The 27803-nt window shown below is 35.1% G+C and overlaps 1 protein-coding gene and 1 long non-coding RNA gene across 2 annotated transcripts; both read left to right on the top strand.

Annotated features, from left to right (window-relative positions):
- Positions 1 to 6: 6 nt before the first annotated feature.
- LOC136800200 (transcription termination factor 2-like) lies at positions 7 to 26890 on the top strand. The gene is made up of 24 exons (XM_067056821.1): positions 7 to 344; positions 13530 to 13620; positions 14063 to 14149; positions 14262 to 14343; positions 14529 to 15236; positions 15492 to 15606; positions 15785 to 15989; positions 16516 to 16655; positions 16849 to 16932; positions 17161 to 17323; positions 18837 to 18930; positions 19088 to 19244; positions 19738 to 19961; positions 20568 to 20659; positions 21063 to 21291; positions 22229 to 22321; positions 22689 to 22733; positions 23205 to 23272; positions 23703 to 23792; positions 24277 to 24337; positions 24517 to 24599; positions 25133 to 25207; positions 25910 to 25993; positions 26661 to 26890. Exons 1-24 carry the CDS (start codon positions 287 to 289, stop codon positions 26722 to 26724), a joined length of 3192 nt encoding a protein of 1063 aa, XP_066912922.1. The 5' UTR covers positions 7 to 286; the 3' UTR covers positions 26725 to 26890.
- Positions 2724 to 3155, top strand: LOC136800060 (uncharacterized). The gene is made up of 3 exons (XR_010845667.1): positions 2724 to 2793; positions 2950 to 3031; positions 3137 to 3155. It is a non-coding gene; the product is annotated as an uncharacterized lncRNA (long non-coding RNA).
- Positions 26891 to 27803: the final 913 nt, after the last annotated feature.

Below are 27803 nucleotides of genomic sequence, written 5' to 3'. Positions count from 1 at the left end.
CTATCCTACATATGCTTGGAATGTATTTAGGGATAACAGCTGGAAAACACTTTATCTACAAATAAAAACAACAAACTGATACTGATATGATCAGCACAAGTCAGCAAGAAGATTCGAAGTCGAAGATACGCCCTTACTTGAACGCCTTGCACTACTTGGCCGCCATTTTGAGAATCCAATCACAACCCGATAGAACGAAACGGTGAACGATAGTCCCGATCGGGTTTTACGGCAGAGTCGTGATGATTTTATATGAAGTCACTTTCAAATATTTTTTCATTTGAAAATGGCGGGGAGCTTGACAGCGAAGACGCTTAAAGAAATCCCATCATGCCCTCAACATGGTAAGATTTAAGTTTTATTTAACATTTCCAGACAATGTCGATTCATCAGATCGAACCACACTTTTATTCTTTCATTATTTTGTTGCCCATAAGCCTATCGATTTAAGGGGTTGCACTTAGCCCGATGAAATTTACATATGAGTTTACCGTCGTGAACTTACCCAAAAATTAGATGCGGCATGATTTCATTATTCATTATTCATTATTTTCCCAACAGCACCTTATCAACCATTTCTGCCAATCATGCTCTCTCAAAATAAAAAATTTTGCTTCGCTTCAACCCTTCGCATCTTTTGCGAACGAAAAATAAAGATCGATTGCTACAGTGGCGCTAGATTTTGCAAAAAACTAAAATGGCAGTCAGGGCGGTTTGGCACATATATGGGCAATTGCAAGCCCACTGCAGTTGTAGGATTGAGGGCGGCAGCATTTTCTGTAATAAATCTTCTTTGTTTACCCGTGTAAACATATGCGTAGAGACAATTTTAACAAAGATAGAGGTTGTAGTTGTAAAGAAATATGGAAATAATGAAAAATTTATGAATTTTGAAAATAATGAAATTTTCATGCGGGTGCTTTTTAGAGATGCGGGCGGTCGACGGTAAACTCATATATAAATTTCATCGGCCTTAGGCGGCAATCACAAATATCTTCGTTTCGCGTCGCCCGACCGACTCTCGAAAATTGAGTAAAATTGAGTCGGTGAGTCGGTAAATTTGTCGGAATTTTTCTGTCAATGACCTTTCCTTTGTTCAAAAATTTTATTATTACTGATTTTTTATTATTTTTTATTATTGCGATTTCTAGCGCATTTGCAGCATTTTGACTTTGTTTATAATTAAATGTGCCATTTTGGGGTCGGAGGTCACAGTGTTCAAAGGTCATAATTTTAAACCACCCATTACACGCGATTGTTTTGGCTGCTGGCTGGCTGGCAGTTTTCTCCAAGAATGCACTCTACTGTTAGGGTGTATGATGAAATGACTTTTTTTCAGAATTGCACTTTGGACAAATTTTTCTGGTAATTTAATCTATTCTAAGACTTTCTGTGAAAAAAATAATTCAAAATCTTCAAAATTGACTGTTTGCCCCAGGGTTTTGTAAAATCGATATTTTCGAAAATTTGCGAAAAACAGGGTTTTTGCCTGAAAAAAAATCCTAAAACCAACTGTGTTGGTGCTACAGCCCTTGAAATTGGGCCTAATGTTACTTTGAAAAAAGTAGGATTAGAATGTAACAATGATATAGCTATATCATACATGAAAATTATTAAAAGTAGGTTTTTAGGCCAAAAATGACCGAAAACGCAAAAAAATGGGGTTTTGCCTGAAAAAAATCCTAAATCCTACTGTGTTGGTGCTACAGCCCTGAAATTGGGCCCAAAATGTTCTTTGGAAAAAAGTAGGATTATAATTTAACAATGATAATAGCTCTATCATATATAAAAATTACAAAAAATGTAGGTTTTAAGGCTAAAAATGACCGAAAACGCGAAAAAATGGGGTTTTGCCTGAGAAAAAATCCTAAAACCTGCTGTGTTGGTGCTACAGCCCTAAAATTGGGCCCAAAATGTTCCTAGGAAAAAAGTAGGATTAGAATATAACAATAATAATAGCTCTATCATATATAAAAATTACAAAATAATAGGTTTTTAGGTCAAAATTGACCGAAAAAGGTGAAAATTACTCAAAATGGGGATTTTCAGTGCTTAAAGCATATTGAATCAATTTCTGACACTCTTAAGTGCTTTAAAGTAATAAAATAGATGTTTCATTATATATAATTTAGTACAATAAGCTATCCTAATGGCAAAATTGAGCAAAAATTTGGGTTTTTAAGGGATTTTATCAAAAATACCCCCAAAATAGCGAAAAATAGCGATTTTTGAGCTTTCATAACTTTTAAAGGCTCAATTCAAGACTTTGAAAATTTGGCAAAATTAAAAAAAGCTATTGGAACTGCTATTTGATCAAAAACAAAAAAGAATTGATAGCCAGCAATGTTGATGAAGAAGATGCAGCCAAGCTAGCAACCAGCAACAAAGTTATAAGGTGTGTATCTGCTTGCAAAAATTCCCACCAAGGGCAAATCACTACAATTGAAGAGCTTGACACCCTGGTTCAAGACTGGAATGGTACAGAAAAAGGGCTTCAAAAAGCATTGGATTTGGAGATCAGGTTCAGAAAGTTCACCTTTTATAAAGTGAAGACAACGTGTCCCTTGTTTAAACAATGTGGCTTAACATTTGAGCAGAAGGTGAAGAATTTGAGGACTCACATCTCAACTGGAATTTAGAGTTTTAGCTGACATGATGGATCTTGAGAAAATGCAATCAATAATAATGCAAGCAAAACTGACAATGAATGAAGCAGCGGTGGAAGGAGAGCAAGATGAATTGATGGATGGTATTACTCAACACGATGAACAAGAAAATTCTAGAGGAAAAGAGGTAACTTTAAATCTTAAACCCACCTATTCCATGAACCTTTGTGTTTTTCAGGATAAATGAATTGATTTACCAATCAGAGGAGAAACAAGCACTTAAGTTATCATTTCAATATGCTCTAGATTTAAAAGTTTATGTATCATTTTCTTCAATATATAGGTTAGAAAGGCAAGAGATTCAGATTGGCCACCCATTGTCGGAGATTTTCTTATTGGAGCATTCGAGGATGGTTTTTACTCAGGTTAGATTTTATTTCATCTTTAAGTATACGTATAATACTGTGTTGAATAATGAAAGAAACACCTGATCTTTTACTTAGTAATGACACATTCTTTTTACTTTTTAGGTGAAGTTGAAGAATGAGAGTTGGTACAGAAGATGTGAACTGCAATTTCATGACACCTGTTAGTGTAAATGACCAAATGAAAAGTCTTTGGAAATGGCCTTCGAACTCTGACAATGTAACCATACATAGAAACTCTGTAGTGCGCATCAAGCCTTGCTTAGAAATAAGCAAGTCCAGCACTCACAGACTTATTATCTAATCTTTGAATGTTGATTTAGTGGAAAAATTTTCTGAATTGGTTTTTCTTTTTGCTAAGTTTTTTTAGTTCTTTCAGTTCCAATGGTCGCTTTGTTAAGATTTGAGATTGAGAATGAGTTTTGAGATTCATTACTTTTAGAAATTATCTTGTTATTTTAACAGTTCAAATAGTTTTCATTAGTTATGCCAAGTCTGAAAGTTCAATTTGAGCCTTTAAAAGTTATGAAAGCTCAAAAATCGCTATTTTCCGCTATTTAGGGGGTATTTTTTATAAAATAGGGGGTAAACGGTCAATTTTGAACATTTTGAATTAATTTTTTTGCAGAAAGTCTTCAAATAGATTAAATTACCAGAAAAAGTTGTCCAAATTACATTTCCAGAAAAAAAGTCATTTTTTGCCATTTCATCATACACCCTACTACTGTAAAAATGGATGGAAAAAAGGAAACCCGAAAATTTTTACAACCGACCGACCGACCGACTCACTTTTTAGACCCAACGAGGACGCGAAATGAAGATATTTGTGATTGCCGCCTTATATACATGAAAAATAGAAAAACTTTTGCCAAAAGTTTTGGATATTTGAATTTGATTGAGTTCCCCAAACATTGTAGAATCTTTTAGTACACATGGCAAAAGAAAAATAAATAATTTTTAAACCTTAAAATTAGCTGAATTCTTTCAATAATTATCAATTGTAAAAGGGGTTACGCACGATACCAAAGTCTCGTGTTCGCAAGCGAAAGGTTTTTTAAACACTACCGTAGGAAGCTTTCTCATTCCCGGGGAAATTTTCCATTGCCAGTTTACAACAGAAAAGGACCGAAACTAACCCAATTTTTGTTAACTTGTTTGAAAATAAGGCAACATCCGAATTTTGCAATTTTGGCGCTTTAAATTATTAGGGGTACATACGGCAAAATTCAATCTAAGGGACCCCAGCCGTTTGCGTCATTTGTGATCGCGGGAAATAATTTGAGGCATCATGGTGCGTGATTTGGGCTATTTTCATTATATTTGCATGATGTATCAACCACTTTTGGTGATTTGCATGGTTGTAAAAACTTGATTTTGGGACATTGAGCTTCTTTCGCGAATTTAACATATTTTTGAAAATTTGAGAATCTATTTTCAAAAATTAATGAAACTATATAATATCCGTGTAATAAAACACTGAACATTTTTCTGAAACCACCGACTAACCTCAAATTACATACTGCTAATGATAGACTGACCCTCCCCGGCTGATTGGCTATAAAATCATCAAATGTTAATGTTATGGTGAATTTTAATGGAAAGGAAACTCGTTAACTACACAAAATGTCAGAATGTTCACTCTAAAACCTAATTAATGAAAAACTTGGAAAATCCTGATGGAATACAAGATAGAATGACATATTTCTTTAAAAGAACGATTTCATGAGAGTCGAGAATCAAATCGCCAGGGTATAAAAACAACTTTAAACGGCTGAATCACAAGAATTTGAATTGCAAGAGTTCTTACAAAATATTAACAATTGAGGTGAAATAAGCAAAAATCGTATGCTTTTTTATTATAAAAATTCAATAAATACAATTAATGGAACAAAGAAAGTCTCAAATATCTTAAAATTTCGATCTAAAATAAGAAAGTCATAACGATTGTTTGGTATAAAAAAATAAAAACATCCTAGGCTCAACAAAGAGTTTTGGAAGAAAATATGAGTAACTCGAGCATGTGGTAAACAATAAAATTGTAATCAAATAAAGGATTTATTGATTTATTATCTTATTGAAACTCGGAATTATAGAAATAAAAATGAGATAAAAAATGAGAACAGCAAGTTCTCAACAAAAAATTACTGGTTCAAATAAACGAGACTGTAAAACCAAGAGGTCTTAGAAAAATCCGCAAAATCTCCAAGAGTCCTAAAATTTCCTAAAAATAAAAAAAAAAGAAAAGTCAAAAATTATACAATATATAAATCTATTTCTTTTGTTAGAAATGGTCCTTCCAGAAAACTCATTCATTTGGGTTGGACAGTGAAAGATATATTATTTTTTCCATCATTTTACCTACTGGACAAATCGACCCCCTGGGCCTGGGTATGACTGTTTTTTTGCAATTTTTTCAAGAACTGGGCGGGATGGTTGGTATTTTAAAGGTAAATTGGGTGTCTCAAGTATGTGCAAAATTCATTCTCTCACAGGGTCAATTTTCAATTTTTGGCATGGACATACCCATCACCTACCGTGAAGTCGGGTGCATGCATAGCCCTCAAATGAATGACCTGGCTGGTCCTTAAATTACAAAGTTAAATTAAAACAAAAATGGTAGAGTAAAGCTGTGAGCGGAGCTGCGTATTTCATTTGTTTTGAAATTTTGCTGCTTTGATTGGTCAGTCATTTGAGGGCTATGCATGTTAGCCTCCACTGATGCAAGTTACCCGACTTCACGGTAGTTACCCCTGGTGCCTAGAAAAATCACCCAAGCCCTATGAAGAGTTTTTCCTGGCACAGCACAATCCTTTATACCATCAACTGCTCTAACTTGGGACTACCTGACAAAACATATGACAGCAATTCGGCCACCATTTCACCGAACCTCCAAAGTCATTTGATTTGAGTTAATGAACGGCGTATTAAAAAATACACGATTTCTCTTTTGCACCGAGTAGGCTTTTAAATTGAAATATGAAAAAAATTTGTAGTGAAAATACATGCAAGTGTCTGGAACGAAGAAGAACAAATTACTAGTGGCAAAACGATGGAGCAATACACCGTTTAGGAGTGTCTGCGCACACGTCAATCCAATTTTCCATTGTTTTGATTTCAGCGACCACAGAAAATTCACTCTCCTCCGTAAAAGAACGGTAGGTAAACATCTGGTTCTCATAACCATAAGGAAACATAGCAGAAAAACAGTAGGTAAAGAACTCCTTTTAATCATAATTTTTTTCCCTCTTGATGAATTTTTGTGAAACTTTCAGGAGAGACTTATAAAATTATCTTTGATATCATGGTCAAATATCTAAATCATTCTCTTTAAAGGAGAGAAAAAAATTCACAATGTTTACATTCCTCTAACCTTTCACAGTACTAAAGTGCACATTTTTACCTACCATTTTTACCGGCCTCTGTGTATTGACAAGTTAATCCCATCAGGTGATAGGCGGTTAGGCGGCGGGCGTTCTCTAATTCTCCAATTGGCGCTCGGTCATTTTGAATGAAAACAAAAAAGTTAAAAAGGGCGCGTTATCAGTGAAAGTTGTTGTGACATGCTATGACAGAAAGTAAGATTGATAAACTTGGTGGAGTTATCAAAGCAAATTTGTTGTCAAAGAGATTTAACACTAAGTGAAAATACAGGCCAGATTGTCAACAGTCCCATGCTTCAACCAATTGTCCCAAGTTAGAACTTGACAGTAATATACAGCTTTTAGAGAAGAAAAAGATCCAAGAATTATCCATTAACAAGTTTATATTGAAGCAAACAAATCCCATTTGATTCACTTTAAATCAGGCTGTCAGTTATCATCCATTCAACCGTCAGTTACCGTCCGTCAAACATCAATAATAATCATATCCAGATATCATAACATAACTTATCAGAATCAAGCATATGCATGCACGCTATGCATGATGCAGCACACGCAGGTATTACGTGATTAATATATTGAACTTGATCATCAAGCCGCTGTTCCCTTGTTTCTTCCATCCACTTGATTAAGCTGATATTTCTAGTCTTTACCAGCTGTGACTGTTCCATGCCATTTCCAGAAGAATTGTGAATTTAGGAAAATCAAATCTTCCAGTACTCGCTCCTCAACAAAGCAACACCAACAAGTGAATAGGTAGCTACAGTTTCAAAATTTGAAGAATAAGGTACAAAACTGAACCATCATAGTTCCTAGATATATTTGTTCTGTTTAACTGTTTTTGACAGCTGCAATGCAAGCAGGCAAGTCACAACCAATTCTGCTCTGATCAACAAAAAAGTGATGCTGGAGGTTGCTGGAGCTAGCCATTTTGAATATTCTGCCTTGACATTTGCCAGTTTTTGTTGGATAGAAAAAACACCAGGATAAAAAACAGCAGTACTTTTAATGTTGTTGATAATTTTAAAGCAAATTGAATCAATTCAATCTTCTAGTCAAAGCAAGACAAACCCAGCAAACCATATGTCGCCAAAAGTTTTCAGGTTTTTGGTTTTGTTGACAAAAATGTTTTGTTTAGTTCTTGTTGTCGGGGGGGAAACCCGATTTGCCGATTACTGACTTTCCCACCTATTTCCCGATTTCTTTTGGTTGCACTTACCATGTTAAAGTACAAATTCGTAAATGTAAAGTTATCTTAGTGAGTTTGTCCGTAGAACATTCGAATCGTTCGAAAAGTTGTAAAAAAGTTGAAGATTTGAAAAATGCAACACGCATAGTATAGATTTTCGGGTTAATTTCGGTTTCTTTTCGCACGCCCGCCCGCCATGGAAAAAGGGACGGACTCGCTCGCTGCGCTCGCTCGTGCGTAATAAACATGAAAAAACGTCCTTTCGCCATTTTGTTTTTCAAAAAATGTGAAGTCGGAACTTCTTGTCATGTCAGCCGTCCATCTCATATAGAGTCCCCTGCCCAGTTGGGGACCGGTCTAGTTGGCGACCGAACATCTTTGAACCCAGAAAAGTCATACAAAAACAAACCTCTGGAGAATTTCTTTTGGTAGTTATATGCCTTGACCTATTTCCCGTACTGTGTACCAGACTCCCGCGCTCTTGATAGGATCGATCATCGGAACGGCTCAATGACGGATCAATATGTGATCGATGGATTACTCAACGATCGGGATAGGAGATTGATGGAAGATTCAGCCATTAAAAAATCTTGAGAAAAACAAAAAACATGCAAAAGGGAAATGTAAGTGAGCTATTTCCCAGTGTGGAATCCATGCAAAAGCCACACCGAAGATATTTTGAGGATCAAGAAGGTTACACCCCAATTGAGGGCATTCTCACGCTGAATATATTTGGCGTACTGTGTATGAATTCCAGACTGGGCTATTTCACGACCCTCGACATGGCTCGAGAATTCTCGGGCCTCTTCGGGCCATGTTCAGGCCGAGAGACCCTATCAATTCTTTTGGCCCGAACATGACCCGAGTCATTCGGGCCATGGTCGGGCCATGTTCAGAAGATTCCATATTTAAATTTATTCATCATGTCCACTAAAACAAAATAGTACAAAATAAGATTTGTCTGTTTTGTTTATATCACTCAAAAAAACTTTACGAGCTTCCCGTGGACACGCTTCAGTTTAAAACCAGGACCAGTTTACTAGCAAATATTTCCACCCTAAGTATATTTATAAATGTTTTCACACCAAATAAGACATTTAATATTTATATGAATTTACAACATTCATATATTTAATACAATTAAGAGAAACCAAGTTCGGGCCATATTCGGGCTTTACGCGAATTCCAATAAAAGTTTTGGCCCGCGAATTCTCGGGCCATGTCAAGGGTCGTGCTATTTCAAAACAAAAGAACGAGTGTAAATAAATTTAATAGGGGAAAGCTTATGAGTTTTTTTTATCATCCTGATCAATTAATATGACCTTACCTTACTTACCTCTTTCTTGCGATCGGTTGCAGACTGGTACGTCGGTTGGGAACTGAGCACTAGTACCGCTCGCTTCAAAAGTTTTTTATTCTAAGAAGATGGCCTCAAATAAAAAATCAAAACAAACACGAAGAGCATGTTAAAAGTTGTCTAACCGTTGGTCGAAAACGATTTTCAAAAAAGTGAAAAGTAAGTGAAGAATTTGAATCAAAAAATTTGGGTCGCCAACTGGGCGACTCTTTAGAAGTTATGTTCGCGTCAATTCTATTAAAAGTTATTGGCAAAGAAAGTCACCTTTTGAGGTTGAAATTATGGTTTTTCTTGCACAACTTTTTATTGCAGTACCCCCGTCTTATCCTGGTTTAACTGCGAGTAGTCAAGTACATAAGAAACATACCGGAATGTTTACACATGACAGGATAAGTTTTCACAAAGCCCAAGCAAGAACAAAAGTTGGATTTGGCTGAAAATGGCTGAAATTTCAGGTCTCTAGCTACACTAGAAAAAAAGACTGGCTGACTGGAAAAAAACTTTATTATTTGACACATTTTTCGAATTTTTTCATGCTATTTTCCGGGTTTCAACAAAAGCTGGCTCGCCTTGTTGGCCCAGGGAATTTGGCCCACTATATGGCCCACCTTTTGGCTTGCTGATTTTGCTGAATAAGCAGTTTTTAAAAAAGCGAGTAAGAGTCAATCGTCGGTATAGGGGAAAATTACGAAATTTGGTGCTGACGTACACCTTCAGCCCCAGTTCGAGTCGGGTTAGGGGCACGTCTTTAAATCTTTATCCAGGTTTTGATAATTCATGTTTTTTTGGGTGTAGATTCCGAAAAAATAGGTCCAAAGTCCTGAAAAGTTGACGGAAGGGCGTTACAGGACCGTAAAGGACTTGTACGGGATCGTAAATAACCCCTTCCCCTAGCGCCGGACTGGGTGGGTCTCACAACCCAAATTTCATCACTCAACCGTCACCGGGCTACGGGCCGCTGCAGGACGTCCCCGTAAGGACAATTGCCGGGCTGTCCGGCATTTATAGCCGGTCAAACTGTCAAACTTTCCGTGAGGCATCTCTACCAAATGGAGAACAAATCTGCAAAATATATTTGAATATCTTTATAACCACTTCCTCTGGAGGCCTATGACCCCTCATTTTCTTTCTTTTTCAAAGCTCTACAAGATAGGATAGGTTTTGAAAAAAATATTAAAATTTGAAAAATCTTCTGGAGTTGCTATCCTAGATCAGGATTAGAAACTAGGCTAGTCCTACCTCTTTTATCTTCCCCTTTACAACAAGACAATGCTGACACAACACATTGACAAGTAATGACTGACTGACTGAGAGAAGTTTATATTGAATTCTGCAACAAAAACGAAAGTGGTCTCTTCTACTGATTGCTTCCTGGCGCTCCTTCACAGCTGTTTGTAAAATTTCCACCAATAAGGTTGCTGCATTTCCAATGGCCCTTCTTTTTGGCACCCTTGGCTTCTCAGTGCCTTGCACAACGGGCGGCTGTAAAATTCCACCCTTCATATATTTTTTTCAATCTGTGATTCTAAGGCTTAGGTTTTTTCTCATCTTCAATTTACTGAAGAAAGCGGGAATTTGATGTGAGAGTTAGATTGTCAACAAAGTGCCGTAAAAAAATCATTGAATAAAAGAAGAATTTTAAATCTTTAATATTTTCATTTTGAAGAATTGGTGCAAAAAAGTTGCAAAAAAGTGAAACATGGAAAACTTTCATTTTTTATTGGTTTAATTGAAATAGGGGATTTGGAAAACTCTCTATGTTTGTTTTTTTTGTACAATTACCTGTAACTATGGGCAAGCACCCGGTTGCGAAGATGTTGGCTTGAAATCGAAAGTGAAACCACTGAAAACAAAAGTAAAATCGGCCGGTACTCGAAATCCCGTAATCTTGATATACAAGTTTTAAGTCTATACAGGGGGTGGCACGCAGTTACTACAAGACATGATGTGTAGTAAGTGCTTTTTCAACACTTTTTTTCAGGACCACCACCCTTTGCAGTTACTACACTTTGGTAGTAACTGTTTTCAGAAAAGATTTCCAGGTACCACCCTTGTTTTTAAATGATATCATCAAAAACATGCTCAAAATTACCCTAAATTGTGATTATTTTTCAACCCAAAGCCATTTTTTGTGCTAAATTTTCTTTTAATTTACTTGGTTAACAGCTTTTGAGAACATTTTAATGATAATTAGGGAAAGCATAATTTCAAAGTTGGGTCTGAGAAAAATTTCAAATTTTTTTCGTCCATTTATAACAAAAATATTTTTTTTAACAAAGAATTTTTTCACAAAAAAAATTCATTTTTTGTGAAAATTTTTGGAAGTTTTTTAAAAAGAATTAAAATATAAGCACTTACTACACCAAAAGTGCCAGTTTTAGTGTTTGGCACCACCCCCAAATAGCAGTTACTACACTGTGTAGTAACTGTTTTCATAACTTCTGAATACAGTACCACCACGGTAGTAAGTGTCATACTGTCTTGTAGTAACTGCGTGCCCCCCCCTGGTCTATACTGTTAAATTGGGCCTAAGCTAATTTTTTGCCCAATAAAAAGTTCAAAAAATGTGTCAAAAAATTTTTCCAGTCATTCTTCTCTAATTTTACATATCTCTCTTTCTAGTTTAGCGATAATATATTTAAGTAACATCAGGCCTGAAGGTCCATTCTCGCTACATATTCCTCACCCTTTTTCTGATAACATACATATCTCTCTTTCTAGTTTAGCGATATATATTTAAGTAACATCAGGCCTGAAGGCCCATTCTCGCTACATATTCCTCACCCTTTTTCTGATAACATACAAAGTTTCAGCCTTCAACTATGTTTTCCTCCATTTCCAGAAACATTTGTTTATCAATAGTTGCAACTTTTTTTTCTCCAAAGGCAAATAAATTTTGTAATTTAGCAAAAACATTTGGCAATTTACCAATTTGTCCACAGTGCACTTTCTTTTAAAGTACATTTCAATTTAGCAAGCATAGCAGTAAATTTTCAATTTTACGTATTACTTTTAATAGATTTCGAATTAGATAGCGATTTTATATGTTTTGGAAAGGCAATCTGGAGTGGAATATTATGCGTATGAAATTTTTCTAAAATTTTCAAACACAAAGATGAAAAACGAAAAAGAAAAAAATCAGCTTTTTATCTAGCAATGCTATAACCAGCATTTTTGAACTTGAGAAACTTCAATCTTTGCCTATGTCAGCTGTGAAATCATTTTTCTAAAAAAACAATTCAGTCGTAAAATATTGGACACGAAAGGAGGCTAGGTAGGCTTTTCCAACGTTTTTTAGGTCTTGTATTTGTATGGTGCAAGATGAAATACAGCATAGCATTTATGTACGTGTTTTAGTCAATCAGATTGCTCATATTGTTGACGATAAATAATGATATTCTAATGTCATCAAAGAATCTTCCCTCCAAATTTCAGAATTCTAGCTACACTAGAAAAAGAGATATATGGAAAAATAAAGAAGACATTTTTAGACAAATTCCCGACAATAAAGTTTGAATGTCTCTCACTTATCCTCTAGAAGCCTTTAACCCCTCATTTTCTTTCTTTTTTAAAGCTCTGCAAGATGGCAAAGGTTTTGAAAAATAATTTTAAGCTATCTATTGAATAACAAATTACTACATCATACCTTATTGCCGTTACCATGATTGTACAAACTAACCTCATTAGATCAGATGCCCACGCTAAAGCTTTAAGGGATGGGTGAAAATCAAGAAATCTGTCGAATCAATCCATCTCAAATTTCGCTGATAGGACTGGGAATGAAAACAAAATTGCATGATTGTGTTTAAAAATAGGGTACTGTATCGGGAAAATTTAGTTTTCCACTTTCCGGTGCACAACAAGATTTTTGTTGTAGAATTGTTGTAGAATTTACCGTGCCGTAAGAAAATTATGACCAGATGTTATCAGACAGCTGTATTTTAAAAGACTAATCAATTAGATGCCACCATTATAAAAAAATAATGCTGTAGTGATTAGTTATTCATAAGTAATTAGTAGGTATCATTTCTTAAGTTTCATCATCATCAAGTTTCACATTTTAGAAAATTTCTTTAGCAAAAACATCATTCCATCATTTCAACAGGAGTGAAATAGATTTGTCCTCTACTTTTTGTCTTATTTAGCTCTTTTTTGATTGATTATCATTAAGATGATGACGTATGCTTTCTAGCTCTGTATTCTTTTACAATTACAGTCATACTCAATCTTAGTTTTCATCTTTTTGAGCATTTAGGCTATGTATAATGAGACTTTGGCCTTCTCCAATGAGTAAAATAAATGATTACAATCTAAGAACATGTTCGCACGTTACGATTTCGTTTCGCTCCGAAACAAAATGAAGCCATTTATGTTTTATGGTTTTTATTGTTACAGTTATGTTTTAAGTCACTTTTAACCAATAAAATGGCTTCATTTTGTTTCGGAGTGAAATGGAATCGTAGCATGCGAGCATTACGTCTAAGAATTATTTAGATGTTATGTTTTTTGGAATATTCTGCAAAAAGAAATGCAATTATATCAACATTCTTCTCTTTTTTCTTCATCTTACAGGGCCATGTTTTGTCAAAACTGGAACCAAGCCAGCCTCATTTGGTTTATGTTTCTTCATATGCTCGAAATGCTCCTTTTCCAAAACAGCTCCGTAAGTTATGCTCAAATTTCTCCTAAATCTATTTTTGCTTTATATTTAAATGTGGTTTACTATTAAGGTACTTTGTATCAGAGTGTATCTCACGTTTATCGCTTCGTAGTACACTCTGTGCACATTGTCTGTTTGATAAAAAAATCCTGTACGGAGACCTCTGCAATGAAGTATGATTTATAGAGAGCAACACTTCTCTCATTGTCTCCCCTCTCTCACCAACACTCCATTGCAGCGGTCGGTTTGAAAAATCTCAAATGAGAAAAGACAATGACATCAGACCCTCTACGCCAATGAATTTTGAAATCAGCCGTAGATACTGGGTTTGTACAGACAACTATTAAGGTAAACTGCCATGGAATATCCTGTTCACAGATATTTTATGGTTGAGGTGAATATCTAATCTTTATAATCACATTATGATTTCTGATTGTTTTTTCAGAAAGGACTTCAAGACTGTATGCCCAAAACATGAACAACTTGTTGAATTGAAAGCAGTTAACCACGATAAAACAACAACTGCCCTGAGGTATGCGATTTTCCGGATAACCTTTAAAAATGATGCAACTTGTGGTATTATTATCGTATATAAGTCTTATCTTTGGTATTTTTAAAATCATGCTTCCTAATCTTCTTTTCAGGTGTTACTTCAGATGTATTCAGGGAAAACAACTTGGTGAAAGATGGTGTGGTCATCAACTTGTTCCTGTTAACAACCCTAAGGTAAGTGGAAATTTTTCTATTATTTCTCAAATCCTCTTGAATTTAAACTTGTTTTTTTTTACATAAAACCCTCCTTTCTGTTCAAGATAAGTATACTTTTTGGATTTCTCTACAAATAATTTAGTTTTAGTTTGCCTTTTGAATGCAAAACTAACGAAAAAGTATCATTCTTTATTTTTCTCCAGCCTATTGATAAACTGAAAGACGTAACCAACACACACGACGCTGTCAAAGATAAAGAACAGCCAGCAAAACCTAAGCAAAAAGAACCCATTCAAAATATTCCTAAGACCAATAGAGAATCGGACAATTCTAAACACACCAATAAAGATGTTAGAACAGAACCTTCATCTGAAGACGAAAAAGCCTCTTCAAACAAAAATTCAAACGAGGACCAGCTTCTTTCAACAGCCAACACAAAAAGCTCAACTAATGATAAACAAGCCGCCTCTGAAGCTAACAAAGACAACAACAAACCAAATGACGTTATAAAAATACCTTCATCAGATAGCGTCAGTGTAGAAAATCAATCAGAGGAGTCGTCAGTTTTACCTCATTCGTTTTATGAAATGAGATCATCTAGATCTAGGGTCAGTGATGTGTCAGATGCAAGTTCCCACGACTCAAGTCATTCATCGACCACAAGTGAATATTTTCAACAAGAGCAAAATAAGGTCATTAACAGTAGCAGTACCACTAGCAATAACAAACAAACTATTGAGATTCTAAGTTCTGATGAAGATGAAGATGATGGTCTTCCCAAAGCCATCTCATCCAGTACTGCCAGCAATAATAAACAACTTGCTGAAGAGTTTTCACATATGAATATCATGGATGCAGCTTCGCATGAACGAGAATTGAAAACATTGGAGTTCACACTCAAGGGACAACAGGTAAAAGGGAATAAAGTGACATTTACATGGTCGTTATATCCTTTGTTAGTTTCATATCCTGGGTTATTGATTAAGTTTCAATCCAAATCTTTGAATTAGTTGATTTTTTTAATCAGAGAGTAATAATCGTTTTCTATCAAAATTTTAAAGTAGTCCATTAATTATTCGTCCACCGAATTATGTAATTTTATACAGATGAGCCAGAGTTGGTCTTACTTGAAATAAAAATTTTATGATCTATTCCTGACTTTTTAGCAACTGCTGAAATTCTTTGGTCCGAAAACAGCAGATGGTGGACAAAAGATGAAGGATAAGATTGACCAAATTACCAAAAGAATTGATTATCTTCACTCCCATCCCCCAGAGCCAGGTATATTTTTTTTGAAAAAGTAGTTTTCAAAGTTTTTATGGTTTTGAAACTAGCTTAAAATCATTCTCGAAAGCAAACCAAAGTATAAGAAAATGCTCAGGATGAATTTTAAATTGATTTTTTTCAAGTTAAAAATTATATTGTTCCACTCAATTTATTTTTATGTATTTTAATACAGGAAGTGAAACAGATGATAGCAGTCTGAAGGTTCAACTACCATCTATGGGAGCCAAAATGCTAGATCATCCACCCCCTCCCCCAATGCAAGCAACTGCAATGACTGGTCATGGTGCACAAAAAGAATATTTCGGTGGTAGAATGACATCAAAGCGGTTACAAGAAGTTGGCAAAATGACCAAAGAAGCTATCGAACATTTGCACAAGTAAATCTGTCCATTTTTGCTTATAAGATTTCTTTTATGCGAAAACTTCAATTATTCAAAACCCCATTAGACTAGATTGGATATTTGATTTTTTAGAATCTTCCAAATTTTTTAATGTCCATCTACAATTTCAGTTAGTTATGACTGCGCATTCTTCCTACATATTTAAATCAATTCAATGAAGGAGAGATTCATCTCATCAAATAGACCCGCTTATTAAAGGGATAATCGGATGGCTTGAGATATTTAGATTACTAAAACCTTCTGTGGTCCTTAATAAAACCTAAAAGTATTTCTGTGTAACAATTTTCCAAAATCGAGATATCAAAATTTGAAATTTTTGAAAATGGGTTCTTACACGGTTCTTACGTTGAAAATCTATTGTTTCGACTTTGGAAAATAGTTAGGCAGAAATATTTTGAGATTTTGCTCCGGATAATATAGAAGGATCCTACATGCCAAATATAACAAACCATCTGATTATCCCTTTAAGTTCTTTATCATTATCTTCATCTTTTTTTTTCAGATCTCTTGACACATGCCCAGCTCCTCACGAGGAAGCAGAGGACCCCGAGAAACTGAAAGTTACCTTAATGACTCATCAACGTCAAGCTCTTGCATGGTTGACTTGGAGAGAAACACAAATACCCTCTGGTGGGATTCTAGGTATAGAAAGTTTTTTAGCGGAGATTCTTTTCTTTTGGAATTCTCCAAGTAGGTATCATAGCATAGCGTGGAAGGGGTCTGTCCCCCTTGTGGAAACAATGTTTAGACTGTTTAAAAGTGTTAGAGATAGCTTAGATAACTGAGGCTCAATGTTTTTACTTATGAATCTGTTTGTTGCTTTTTTTCTTTCTAGCCGATGATATGGGTCTTGGTAAAACCCTGACCATGATTTCATTGACCTTGAAAAGTAAACAAAAGAACCTATCCAAACTGACAGGTAGAGTAGATACTACATTTTTATGAAGGAATCCGATGTTTAGATTTGTTTAATTTCAGTTGAAATTTCTTTTTGAGATTTTTCGCAAAATAATCGAGTTATCTTATAATTTTACCAAATTTGCTTCTTGACAATGAATACTATAACACAGACGAACCTGATTATTTTACCTAATTCTTCATTTTCAACTTCTTGTACCCTAACTCACTCTTTTATATTTCATTTTAGAATTACCGAAAGACTCAAAATTGATAAAGAGCAAGTCAACCATTATCGTGTGTCCTGCATCACTTGTACATCAATGGCACAAAGAAATTGAAAAACGTGTAGAAAAACTACAGCTTCGAGTCCATCTATACCATGGTCCAAATAGAGAAACTAGACCTAATCGGTGAGTAAATTGACAATTTTTGGACCTACCTCTGGGTACCCCGGTGGAGGTCCTTTGAATTAACCCACGTTCGTTCGTTCGTTCGTTCGTTCGTCTGTTACCAGCTTTTCTCGGGATTGGCTCATTACTTTTTTTCTGTTTTTTTTTGCACACTGATGCAAAATGACAATACCTAAAATGTGACGGAGCTCGAATTTCGAAAAACATTTTTTTCCGGCCGAAAATGCCGGAAATATGCCGGAAAAACTGTTTTTTGGCATTTTCTCGAGATTTTATCATTAGTTTTTTCTGATTTTTTGTTCGAAGATGCGTATTAACAATGCCCAAAACATGGTCGAGTCCGATTTTTGAGAAAATTTTTTTCCGGTGGAAAATGCCGGAAATCGCCGTTTTTCTGGATTTTCATTGGACTCTTTCCTTATAATTGGTTTTTTCATTCAAAAACATTAATAATAGCAATGCCCACCATCAAGCATGTTTCAATTTTCAATAAAATTGATTTTTGAAGCCGGAACTATTTAAAAATCGCCGGAACAACCTATTTTCGCCAGAAATGTCGAATATGCCGGAAAACCCGGTTTTTTGACATTTTCTCGAATTTTCATTCTTAGTTTTTTCTGATTTTTTGCAGAAAGATGCATATTCGCAATGCTCAAAACATGGCCGAGTTTGATTTCTGAGAAAAAAATTTTTCCGGTTGAAAATGCCGGAAATCGCCGTTTTTGCAGATTTTCATTGGATTTTTCCTTATATTTCTATGTTTTTAACACAAAAACATTATTGATAACAATGCTCACCGTCAAGCATAATTCAATTGTCAATAAAACTGATTTTTGCGACTACAACTTTATATTTATTTTTTCCTTACAACCCTTCCCTGTCCCCCAATCAACAATCAATGAAGAATTTATTGCGTTATACATTTTCGCTAAACGCTATATTTTCTGACTGATTTTTTTCATTTTTCTCCTCGCATTGCTATCTAAATTTCATCATCAGGTAGGTCCATTCAGCATCTAGCTTGTTAATTTTAAGGAGAATTGCTTCTTCTTTAGTTCCATGTACCAGATTATGAAGTATTCTTTGTATGAAATTATGATTTTTCGTGTTATACTTTCGACTGGATCCTTTTAAAGTTTTGTGCTTCTCATTGTCCAAGACTTTCCGGCTTACTTACATTATTTATTGGTAAGTAAGTCTGTGACCGCCACTCTTTCTCCCTGGATTACTCTGCTTACCCTTAATCCTTCTCTCAATTGCTGAGCATTATGCAGAGAGGCAAAGCACCATTTTGGCACATAGGCACAGATAGTCCAATATTTCCCGTAGAACCTTTCGGATTAACTTAAAATACGCTTATAGCAACTTTCCGAATATTTAGTTATCGGAACCTCGAATCCTCGAACATTTTGGAAACCTTTGGTGTGACCCGGGTAAGAATTGAAGCCGAGACATTAGGCACCGTAGCCTTTTCACTACGCTGTTTTAGCTATTTTTTATTTCATCAATATAGGTTGGTTAATTATGACATCGTGGTAACAACGTACAACATTGTCAGCATTGAAGGAAAACCTTTTATTGAAGAAGAAAAAGAAAAGAATAATAAGGTATGGCATGTTTACAATTTTCCATTTTGTATTTTGTATTTTGTTGATGTAATAACTTTCCCGTGAAATCATGAAAAATATCACCCAATATCATCAAATGAATTCGTTCTGTATCCCTTGAAACATGTATTTAAACTATTTTCTTACACTTTTTTAGCCTGCTCTAGGTGAATGGCTTGACTCTACCCAACCAAAGAAAGCAGAATCTGGACCTATATTCAAGGTTTTTTGGAGGCGAATCATCTTGGATGAGGGTCACACCATAAAAAATCATAAGACGAACGTATCCATTGCCATATGCTCTTTAGAAGCAGGTATGTTCAGTTAGTAATCAGGTATGTTCATTCAGTAATCATGTTTATTACATATGGCTCTTCAATGTTCCACTTAGCTTGTCGCAATAAGCACACTATTTTGAGATTTTTTAGAATAGAGTACTCAAAAACAATTTTTTTAAATAAAGTACAGCGGACTTTAAGTCGAACACGCACGGGGGAAACGCAAAATTGTTTGAGTTATGGAAATTTCGAGATATGGACTTAAGAAACCGGATAACTTGTTCGAGTTAAGAAAACACGGGATGAGGTGGAGTTTTTACAAGCTCCTATTTGATTTGACTGGTCGTTAACCAGTAATAAAACAATTTTGTTACTTTTTCTAAAGAGTGCGTCATTTTTATTACTTCAAATGACCAATTATTAAAATCTTATAAAAGCATCCATCTGGAAAACATTCGAGGTTCGAATTATGGAGACCCCAATGTAGATTGTTTAGAAACCATTTTTCATACTCTCTTTTCATTTCTAGAAAGTCGATGGGTTGTCACTGGTACTCCGATCCAAAACAACACCATGGACCTCTATTCCTTGATCAAGTTCTTGAGAGTTTCACCATTTAATGAGTTGAAGTTTTGGAAACACGAAGTAGACAATAAAACAGCTTCGGGCCGGAAGCGTATGAATTCCATTGTGACTAGTATCTTGCTAAGACGAACCAAAGATCAAAATGACGCTAAAACGGGAAAACCACTGGTATTCAAAAATAATTTTTTCGGTTTTGTTAAGGACCACTGACCTTTACATCCCCTGGGCACTGCTTTATCCGCCATCCTTTTTTTTTCAAAGTGGTACCCGCAAGAAGCCATTGCAGTGTTAAGAAATTTTATCCAACGTCAAACATCATAAACGTTTAAAGAAAAGTAGATCTAGCGCTCTCGATACATTTACACCGCTATTGAGTAGTACTACCATCAGGGTGCCAATTTCCAAAAAACTCCGGTCAAAAGATTTCGTTTGTCAGGATTGAAAAAATGCTGCCCAGGGTTTTACAAAGCTCAGTGTTTAGGACAGGCTGTTCAATTCCATGTCAAACTTTCATTGACAGACATTTAATACATCAACCAATATGAGCGTTTTTGGAGCTTTTTTTCGGAATGGTCGTTTAAAGTTATCATTCTTCTATCCAAAAATGATTAGATATTATCTCAAGAAGATTAGTGTTTTCGTTATCAAGTACAATTCTTTGCTTAAATGGCGTTAAAAGATCATGTCAACTTGTAATTGTACCCCGTTATCATATTATTCAATGAATAATTAGATAGAAGCAATGTCCTTTGATTTGTTATCGATTTTCCATAGGTATCACTTCCCAAAAGAAGTTGCATTGTACATAAACTCAAACTTTCAGAATCTGAAAAAGACGTATATGAGGTCATGCAGAAATTTTCAAAGTAAGTTTATTTACTTAATTTATTCTACAGTATAACTTTAACCATTCATTGACGGATTGGATCTTCAGAAAAACTTTTGAGCAGTTGACTATACAATCACTGCTTTATTATGTGAATAACTATTCTACTCGAGGTTAGTTGATGACTGATTCGAGTGGCATGGTAAACTTGTAACAGTCAGAAAATCTGCCGTATACTATCTTTGCTTTCTGATTTGAATGATGGCGTCCCCATCACCAACTTCTGGACTACTTTATAATGCTAGCGTATGTCTGTTGTTTTTGTCTATTGTTCGTTTTATTTACTTCCCAAAATTTTGTTATCTATTTCAGGTATTTTTTTTAAATTAATGCTCGAATCAATAATTCTTTTGCTTAGTGAGTTTCATTTTCGAACTTTTTAGAAATATGTTCACTCAATTCATGAATTCCAAGAAAGACGGCGAATCGACCTCATCCAAGAAACATCAATTATCAGATTCTGAAATGCCGAAAGAAATCCTTGGTATGGATGTGGACGAACTATTGAAAATGATTGGTTTGAGTGTTGTTAACGCACGGAATGCTGGTTGCCTATTGGTTCTTGTGTTGAGATTGAGGCAGTGTTGTAGTCACATGTCGCTTATGTGTCAGGTATTTATGTCATATGGTGTGACCTAACAGTTTCTAAAAAAGTAAAGTAAATCTTATTACTCTGAGGTTCCAAATAAAGGGGGGGGGGGTGTTCGAATAAAAGGTCGCGAAAGGTCGCAAAAAGTCGCGAAATTTAGCGAATTTAAGTTTCGCGAGTTATGATTTTAGCCGAAATTTCACAGATAGAACTTTCGCGAATTTTTAGGTAACAAAAACTCATTAAACACGCTAAAATTTAGCAAACAGTGCAAAACTGAGTAGGAAAGTTTATTTTTCACGAAAAAAAACTCACGTTTTTCAGGTTTAATTTCTTACCTGGCAGAAACTTTCGCAAAAAAGGATCAAAATCGCGAAAAACGCGAAAATTTCTGCCCGCGAAGGTTTCTGCCCTTAATGGAAATTGTACTTTTGAAAATCCAAAAATAAGGTAAATATAGGCTAAAATCAGGCTATTTAGAGCAAAATAAGGGGCCTTCTCTATGACAGCTGAAAATATTCTTAAAAATTAATAAACGGGGGGGGGGTCCTAATAAGGTCCGGGGGTTGAAAATTTTCAAAAAATTAACAAGCGAGGGGGGGGGGCGTTTATTTGGAGCCTAAGAGTATAAGTAAAACTTTGATTTCATTGAAGGTAGCACCATGATACACTACGATAGTAAATCAGCGTTTTTATCAAGGTTTTTCTAAGTTTTACTAAGTTTCCTTCTCTGCCTACTACCTTATTCAGAGCGAAGCCCCTAATGGCGTAAATTAATTTGAATTTGATTCCTTAAAGAACATAATTTGACTCATATCCTAACATTTATTTACAACTTTTCTTCTTTCGGCGCCACCTGAGTATATAACTTTTGTTTATTCTGCTTTGTCAACATGGAGGTGCGCCTCCCTTCTATATCGTAAAAAGAAATATCCTTTATCTCCCTTTTCTTTGTATTAGCCACTGGATAGCGACTTGTGTAAAAGCGAAGGGATTGATATTCCACTTGAAGAACAACTTGGTAACATGTCCATAGATGAAAGTAGTCCAATGGTAATTGAGTTCTTTCTTTGTTTTGCTGTAAATAAGTAAGGAAGTCGGAGGCGACCCGAATGCTCTTCTTTCGATAGCTATCTACCCAAAGGCAGGGAAGGGCGCCACTCTTTTTTCTTGGATTGCTCCATTTGCCCTTAATCCTTCTCTTTAATTGCTGAGCATCAAGTAGAGAGGCATCAAGAACATTTTGGGAATCGTTGGTATGACCCGGCTGGGGGTTGAACCCACATCGTTGCGCACCGTAGCCATCCGGCTCTACCTTTGGTCGTTTGTTTTTCATCTTTAGGATTATTCGCTTAAAATTTGAAATGCGTTTCTTTTTACTCGAATTCTTATATATTATAACTCAATCTTGCTTTTTCAGTTTTCAAGACCAACGGAATTTAAAGGAGGCTATGCAAGCACTAAGGTATTTATTGATCTTTATTACTTAGTAAGACATTTTTAACGGTAAATTCCATACAAATTGAAAATATTGTTGAAGCTCCCAACTGATACAAGATATGAGCTCAACGACATTCAACTTTCTTAACATCCATGGGCTATTCCAGAAATAGTTTGTACTCTATGTTGAGGAGGTGTGACGTCCAGGGTGGTTTGGAAAATGAAAATCAAGGGGGGTCTGGGTTTTCAAGTGTAAAAATTCAGGGTGATCAGTAAAATGAGATCGAAAATACAGGGTGGTCCAAAAAATAAGAAAAAAATTCCAAGGGGTAGCTATCCCCAAAAAGATCTACCTCAATATCGGGGGTATAATTTTTTCTGGAATAGCCCTACAAATACACCACTTTTATAAATACACTTTTAAATGTTGCAAAACAAACTTGTAACATTTTTCATCAAAAATTACCATTAACGAATGATGCTCTTTCGCTTTCAGATTCAAACACTACTAAAAGAATTGAAATCAATGGGCCGTACATCACAGACTAGAAAGCCAATCAAAAGGTACCGATAATCAAATAGAAATGAGTATTGTTTTACGGATTATATTTCTATTCTAGAAGATCAGAGTCTCTTTAACTCGGACCTCTATAACTCGAACAACTTCTTATAAACCTTTCTCTGTAACTCGAACAAATTTGTGTTCCATAAGTTATAGAGACTCCATTGTATTCCAATTCAATTTGACAGGTATCGGAGATTTTATAGTTCCTAGATGACTTATAACATTGAATAAGGGAACAAATTTCTTTACACTTTGATTATCATGAATTTTGCCCTCATGTATTACATTGAAGTGAATACAGTCGCTCTCATGTTGTCTTCTGACCAGCCACCAGAACCGTTGGAAAACCAACGGATCCGGCGAGACTCAAAGTCACAACTTTGATTATCAAATTTTCGGTAATTGATATCTGTTTTATTTTCACGGCAGTGTTGTTGTCTCACAGTGGACTAGAATGTTAGAAATTGTCGCTTCTCATTTGAAACGGAGTGGAATCAAATACGAATTCATCACTGGAAGGTACATGTTGAATTGATAGAAGCTTTTTTATTGGCCGCAATAAGAATTTGCAGCAAACAGGGTACTAGAATTTAAGTTTTTTTTATCTCTTTGAGCCCTTTTTATATATTATATTTCTCTTGCTGGAAAACGAATTCTCGACAAGTTTCATGATTTTGAATACAAACTTTAAAAGAGTCTTAAAGGTTTTATTTTTACATAAGTGTTCCCGTTTGATATCAGACACATATTTCATATCAGGAGAGTGTCTCCCTATTGTTATATTATGCTGATATAAGCAAAAAATTTTGTTTTTCCTTATTCTGCACGATCTTGCTACACATCCGTGTCAATTCTATGTTAAAAAGCTTGTAAATTAAAATTGATAAGTAAGCAAACGATATGACTCTTATTTAAAAACAAAACCTTTAACGAGCTTATAGGGGGGGACCAAAACAAAATAATGCGTTAACGAACCGTCAGTATTTACCTTTATTTCTTTTAGTGTGAATGCAAAGAAACGAGCTGATATCGTTGAAGATTTCAATAATGAGATTGACCCGCAGGTATTTCATTGCTAAACCCTGTTTCTCTGATTAATCTTTTATTTTCCTTTTAATCAAACTTTGGTTCAAAAACATTTTTCTGGTTTAAAACATTTTAAATACCAAACGAGAAGAAATAAAATGAAGATCCTCTAATTTATTTATTTCAACTATAATATTTTATTTTTTTATATTTGTAGGTTATGTTGGTCTCCTTGAAAGCTGGGGGCGTGGGCTTGAATTTGATTGGTGGAAGCCATTTGTTTTTGATGGATCAGCATTGGTAAGTATATGGTTGGGTTTTAAAAATGTTTTCTGTTTTTTTTTGAGTCATCAAGTATCTTTACTCGAGGCTCGATATAAAACCTTTTTTAATTCTTTTGGTCGATTTTTTCTGGGCACCAAATATTTTACGTAAGGTGCGAAACTTTGTGAAATTCGTACGCATTATATTGATCGTAGTGCAGTGGTAGAGCATCCGGCTACGGTTCGCAAGGTTGTGGGTTCGACCCCCAGCCGGGTCATACCAAAGATTCTCAAAATGGTACTCGATGCCTCTCTGCTTGATGCTCAGCAATTAAGAGAAGGATCAAGGGTAAGTGTAGAAATCCATGAAGAAAGAGTAACGGCCTTCCCTACCTTCGGATAGATAGCTATCAAAAGAGAAGCCTTCGGGTCGCCTCCGACTGCGGTCGCAGACTTACTACTTACTTATATCGCATATACTTCATCCAATCCAATAGTAAATCCTCTTAAGGCTCGCACAAAAAAGACTTCATTGCGAAAAAAAATTTTCGAAATTATTTTTTTTTGTAGGAATCCATCTTTGGAAGATCAAGCTTGTGATCGAATTTATCGTGTTGGACAACTCAATGACTGTGTCATTCATAAGTATGAATAAAAAATACCGTGCATTTGCCATTATGTGTATTAAAAGCACAAATTTAAAACCATCACGTTTGAAAAAAAATATGGAATATCCATCCATATTAGATTTTGCACTTCTCATTCTTTTAAATTTCAATTCCCCGGCTTTTTTTGGAAAATCTCAACATAATTTTTTTCGTTACATCCATATAATAGTTCCATTTATACTGAGACGGAAAAATCGTCTGAGACGAGTAGTGTGTAAAATGTGATCTGTGGAGGAGATCCTATTTATTGAATCCTCCATAATGCTCATTTTCTAAATTGCTCGTCTCAGACAAATTAATCGTCTCAGTATAAATAGAACTTATAATATCTGTGTTACAAATTCTACTGTCTCAGACAGATTCTCAGACGAATTTCCGTGGTTATTCATGATATTCATGACGTAATCTTTTATACGGAAGCACCCGAGATAACCCGGAACTAGTGGCAAAATAACAAAAGACTAGTGGCAAATTTTGCCACTAGTTCCGGATTATTTTGTGTGCTTCTGTATAAAAGATTACATCATGAATATCATGAATAAAAAGGCTTTCCATCTTAAAAATCTCCATGATTCACCTAAATTTCAAGAATATGTGTTAAATTCTCTCTGTAAAATCCATTCTCGACGAAAAACCCTACTTTGACCACTGATAATATGCAACTGTTGTCACATTTCAGGTTCTTATGCGAGGATACGGTAGAAGAAAGGATCGTCCAATTGCAAGAAAAGAAAAAAGCGCTCGCAGATACTGTCCTCTATGGGTATGCCTGGGTTAATCATTTTCATTTTATCAATATTTGCCGCTGAATTTATCACATAGATAAGAAGGTTTTTGTGAGGTTCTCTATTTTGGAAACTAGTTTTAGGTCTTGTTCTTGAGGTATTTTCAAAGGGTTGTGTCCACTTATCTAAGAACCACTTGGATCGGGCTTCCCATATAAAAAGAAGCGTGTCCAGTTTTAGAGCTGACTAGTTCGCCATCTTACTTTCAATGCTTCCCTATGGGCACGCAACGTCTTATGGACATTCAATGGACGTCTTTAAGACCTTTGGACGTCCTAGAAACGTACATTAGACGTCCAAAAGACGTTTGTGCCCATTGGGTTGTTGTCAACAGTGTGATACAAATGTTTTGAAACATGAGCACTCGAAATTCTAAGGTAAAATAGAAAACAATATGGCGGACTAATCGACTTCAAAACTGGACACGCTTTCCACGGAAATTTTAGGAACAGTTAGCCTATCTAGCATGTAAAAGTGTGTAAAAGAATATGATATCTGTAGTTGTGTCAATTTATTATAACAGAGCTTTACCCATTGCCTTTTTATTTGTTGGTGGATATAGCTCAACTTTGGCAACTACAGTAGTTTTAGTCCTCTAGAATCATAAATTTTCACAATAAAATATTTTTTCTTGTTTACTTTCAGTGGGAAATCTCAAAAGCTGACTCTTGATGATTTGAAGTTGATTTTTGGTATTGGATCAAGATAATAATGAGATTCACACATCACGGATCTGGACATACAAAGCTAGACACACGAGTACCAGTGAAAGACTCTATTGTTACGGTTATATAGTTTTATTTGGGTTGGAACAAAAATTGTAAAATATTTTTATGTAAAATTTTGATGGCTTCAATCAACCCTTAGTGATTTTATCTACCATACTGATACTCGACCTATTGAGATTGAATTCCTTTACAAAGCTTTCGCTATTTTTTTGACAGCAGAAATACCATTGAATTTAATGACCCCCGAAGGGTCTTGAAGTGAAGATTTTACCAATGGGCACGAGGGTTGCATATTTCTTCATGGATTGAATCTCAGATTTGATGCGTTCTTTTCCTTCATAACACTTGGTTTGGGGTTTTGAAATGATTGATGAATTTTAAAGATTTATCTAAGAAACTTTGCTAACATTTTTTATTTTTATTGACGTAATATCTATTTTGTAAATAAAAAAATTTCGATTGAAAAAGATGAAGCATTTATTTTTCACACATTTACTTCAAATCTGTATTTTTTTTGTTGAAAATCTGATTAGTTGGTCCCATTGCTGGTTAAACAGGTTGACCCAATGAGAAGTATAACAAATTGATTCATACCTGAGCCCAAAATGATATGAACCAAGAATTTTATGATTCTCTAGTCTTCAAATTGAAGTCAAAAGTAACCTCTAAAACAGTCAAAAATATGTCAAAAAGTCATTGAAGCTCTTCGGTATGTTATTGCGCAAAAAATATTAATGACTTTTTAAAATGTGAATTTCAACTTCAAAATACTGAACCATATAGAGAATGAATTAGATATTCATTGCTTTGCACACAGCTAGCCAGCAAAAACTTTTTCTTGGATCGCCTGGTATAATGAAAATCAGTCAAACAAAATAACCAACGTGCTTGAAACACATCCATTTAATATTTACTTTTATTTCATTTTAGCACAAAATAAACTTTAATAATGTAAGATATACTGACAAAACAAAATCAACGAGTCATCATCTTGTAGTGTGTGCACTGGAAGCATCAACCCTTCTTCTCCAATCATATCTAACGTCCATAGCTGTTGGTA

The sequence above is a fragment of the Clytia hemisphaerica genome, unplaced genomic scaffold, assembly GCF_902728285.1.
Source record: "Clytia hemisphaerica strain Z4C2 unplaced genomic scaffold, Clytia hemisphaerica genome assembly, whole genome shotgun sequence".
Lineage (NCBI taxonomy): Eukaryota > Metazoa > Cnidaria > Hydrozoa > Leptothecata > Clytiidae > Clytia > Clytia hemisphaerica.
The sequence above is the reverse complement of the archived record's forward strand: the minus strand, read 5'-3'. Positions and strand labels throughout refer to the sequence as shown.